The sequence below is a fragment of the Panthera tigris genome, chromosome E3, assembly GCF_018350195.1.
Source record: "Panthera tigris isolate Pti1 chromosome E3, P.tigris_Pti1_mat1.1, whole genome shotgun sequence".
NCBI lineage: Eukaryota > Metazoa > Chordata > Mammalia > Carnivora > Felidae > Panthera > Panthera tigris.
The window spans coordinates 6749561-6753362 of record NC_056675.1 but is presented as its reverse complement, the minus strand read 5'-3'; the positions used below and the strand labels follow the sequence as shown (position 1 = coordinate 6753362).

General features: G+C 51.1%; 1 protein-coding gene across 5 annotated transcripts in view; it reads right to left on the bottom strand.

Annotated features, from left to right (window-relative positions):
• Positions 1-3802, bottom strand: part of TMEM225B (transmembrane protein 225B) — a 29372-nt gene that overhangs the window by 7068 nt on the left and 18502 nt on the right. For 2 of the 5 annotated variants that reach the window (XM_007081059.3, XM_042971984.1), the window contains exons 4-5: positions 3128-3206; positions 1526-1736 (exon numbers count right to left, since the gene is read on the bottom strand). In XM_007081059.3, the coding sequence (XP_007081121.1) occupies positions 1526-1736; positions 3128-3139 (223 nt within the window). In that variant the 5' untranslated portion in view covers positions 3140-3206. Of the gene's footprint in view, positions 1-1525; positions 1884-3127; positions 3207-3325; positions 3439-3802 lie in introns of those variants that run through there. The other 3 variants (XM_042971983.1, XM_042971986.1, XM_042971985.1) reach the window with 3 other exon arrangements.

Genomic DNA, 3802 nt, shown 5'->3' with positions numbered 1-3802 from the left:
CTGTGGGGGAGGGGAGGCTGGGCTGCAGCTGGACACCTGACCCGTGACAAGGGACAGAGCCCCGCAGAGCCTGCAAAGAGAAGCCCCCCCCCCCACCAGCTTACCACCCTCAGTCCCACAGCATGGCCTGGGACCCCAGCTCTGACCCCTCCACTTTGCCCCCAACAATGAATGCTCTGGTTCCAACATCTTGTTCCCCGTGACATGGAAGTGTATGGGGAAAAAAAAATTAGATGGACAAACAGTCATTTTAGTAAGCAACATAAATGATACAAGTTGCATGTGGAAATGTGAAGAACTCCATCAATACTGGTCACACTGAAATAAGTGGCTGGTGCAAATCAGAACCTGTGAGGTTGAGATGTTCTGAACTCTGTGGGGAATGCTTATTTAATTATCCCAGTTAACACAAGTCATGAAATAGATCCAAAATAGCAGAGCAAGGGACTTGATGACAGGGTGATTTATTCCCCTATTATTGGCATGATTCAGACCCATGTTAAAATGAGGTTTTTAGGGTTTCTTTGTTTGGGGGGGGTTGGTGCAAAAAAAGATGATTTTATTAAAGCATGGGGACAGGACCCATGGGCAGAAAGAGCTGCTGTTAATATGAGTTTTTATAGTCTTCTAAGCACGCAGAGATGGACAGCTGGGGGGTGGGACAAAAAGACAAACGTATCACTAAACTCCCAAGACAAAGGTATCACTAAACTTCTAGAATCTACTCTTGGGCTAAACCAATGGTTTTCAACTGGAGACAGGTTTGCACCTCCTCACCCCAGGGATATTTGGCAATGCTAAGAGGTAAGTTGGTTGTCACAACTGAGGGTACGGGGTGCGACTGGCATCAAGTGGGCCGTAGAGGGCAGGGGTGCTACTAACTGTCCTGCAAACAACAGGAGAGCCCCGCAACAAAGGTTTTCCAGCCAAAGTGTCAGTAGTACCGAGGCTGAGCAATTCCAGATCAAGGAGCTCACACAGTGTGGCCCATCTTCCCCCAAAGAGGCTTCTCCTCTTCTGTTATCAGGAGAGAACCCCTATATCCCCCAGGTTCACCTCCTTTCCAAGACAGACATCCCCCTGACCCTCTCAAGCCCCTTATAAAAACACAGCCTCGAGTGCATCCACAGTCCACTGAGCTCATATTTCTGTGCATTCCCTTCGAAATGTGGTCCTCAGGCCTGAGCACATTCTCTGTAGAGCAGCCACCCACAGTCGGACGGGTGTTTGACAAGTGAGGCTGAAATCCAGCCTCACAGAGTAGGGCAGGACCCCCGCCCCTCCATCCTAGATGGATCCAGCCCTACCCCGCAAATAAACTTTGTTGTTGACACATTTGCTCCTGACCCTGGTGGTCAACCTGATATTATCAACCTTCTCCTGGCCACTACTTTCCTCTAACCCCAAAAGTAGAGACTCAGAAAATGCCCTTAGGGGCTTATTAAATTCTGTCCTCTCTGTCACCCAAAGTGCCCACACTGGCCCCATCTCCCTCTGCCCCATCCCCACCTCCATCCCTCCTTACCTGATAAGGGTCGAGGCTTCCAGCATTTGATATGGAAGCAGTTCTCAAACAGGCCACTGAAAAACACTTCATGGGACTCCTCGTTTACAAGCCGCACCCAGAAGGGAAAGATGGAGACCAGCAGTATAAGCAGGTAGCCCAGGGAGGTCAAAGCTGGGGCTATGGCCCACGTGAACCCCTTCATGTCCTTGTCCTCCAAAGTCAGCATCACCTGTTCAAGGGAAAAGTGAAGGCTTCTCAAGTGGAACACAGGGAAGGAGATGATGCCTGCACAAACGGTAGCACATATGTGAGGCTCGGGAAATGTTGATTTCCTTGCCTGGATAAACTTTCAGCCTCACAGACTTCTTCAGCAGACCTAAAAAAATGCATAAAACATTTTTTTTTGCCGCTAAGTCACTGGGTGATCTTGGGTAAGCAGGGTCCCTTCTCTGAGCCCTAATTTCCACCTCAATAAAACGAGGACGTTGGAATGGGCCATCCCCAAACCCTTCCAACCCTAAAGTTCTCACTGCTCAGTTCTGTTAACTACCACCCACCTACAAAGACCCTCCCCACTAAGCTTGGCAGGCAGCTAACAGTTAAGAGCTTTGGGGATTTCAGAATGATGATGAGAGAGATAATAAGGATAATGAGGTGCAAAGCCCTTAGTGTGAGGGGTTGCTCTCTCCAGTCCTCATTCTGTGTGAACATCCATGCTCAGGCCCAACACCTGGAGAGGCTCCAATGCAGACCCCCCAACCTGCAGCCGGGGCAAGAAGAGTCTCTAAGGCTGTGGGACCTGCTGATCACCACAAATAGGACCAGCCTAATGGCGGAGGGTGGAGTGCGGGTGCCCTCCTGCACCTCCTACCCAAACACGCTGCGTATAACCAGGTACACAGAGTGCTCTTTGAGTGCTGGCAGAGTGGTTTGGAAACATCCCAATGTGCTTTTACCTCCTTCCTGTCACTACTTTTTCTTGTTCCCACCTGAACAACTTCATCCTTCCCTCTCTCCAAAGCTCCCCTTTAGACGCTCCCTCCACCCTCCAGGCCTCACTGATGAGTCACTTGAACTTCAGGGCCCCAGTCTCCTTTGCTCTCAAATGATGGGAGTCGGTTGGCCCGGAGAGCAGTCCCAGCTCTAAAACTGTCCGGTATAAGTCATGGCTACATCTTGACCCCCCTGCTCTGGGTGGGACAGAGGACACTGGACATTGTCTTTCGATGGTCTGTGTCCTGCCTGCCCCCTGCCCCCCCCCCCCACAACCTCAATTTGTCTAAAACCACCCTTCGTGTTTTCCCCATTTCAGCCATTCTCCATCACCACATGCTGGCATGCAGCGTGTGCCGGCCTCTCCCTGTCTCCATGTCCCCATCTCATCTGCCTTCCTTGTCCTCCCAGGCTTCCTCTCTGAAAGTCCCCACACCCACACTGTTCCTGCCCCATGCCCACAGGTCTCCCTCTACTCCTGGAATACCAGAGCCATCCCCAACTCCTCCAGCCTCCTTCCCCACTTTCCTCCTCAAAGCCCAACTCTCCTGTGAAGCTCAGCCTGGTCCTGGCCACTGCACACAGCCCTCCCAGCCATCAGCCACTATGCATTCCCTCCACACTTACTGGACGCCCCATGACCAGCTTAGGCCAATGGGGGTGATTCAGGGATGAAAACAGACAGGAACTCGCAGGCTCTTGGTAACTACGGGGTGAGAGACACAAAAACACGTCACAAGGTGCAATGCTTTCCTCTCCCCTGCCTGGCTTACTTCAGGGCCAGGCATACCCCAGTCCTATCTTCCCCCCTGTCCGGCTGCTCACCAGTGAGAAGGACCTTCGGAACAGCTCTTAGCACTGGGCCTGGATGACTGCGCCCCACAGATATACAACTTGTGGGGTGCATTGATCTAGGCCAGACTCGAAGGACCATAGACCTGTTAATATGACAGGGGATTTGTACATCCTTTTGTAGTGTTGAAACAGAGCAGGAGAGAAAGACCCACCACTGGTCCAGAATCCCACAGTCAGCCAGCCCTGGGGCAAGGACCAGAATCCCACATGGCTGCCTCTCCCACCTCAGCTGACCAGGCCAGCAGTTTAGTTTGGAGTTTAGTGGCCAGTGAATTCTTCCTACTAGGTAAGCTCATTTGCATGTGTGAGAAAGGGAGAGTGAAGGGGAGGGGGGGCGATTTAGAACTGCCAACTTTTTATTTTGCCAAAAACATTCAAAATAAAACAAAAACAACTGTCAGCTACTATTACACAGAGTGTTTTAACTATTATTTAAAAAGGATCTGT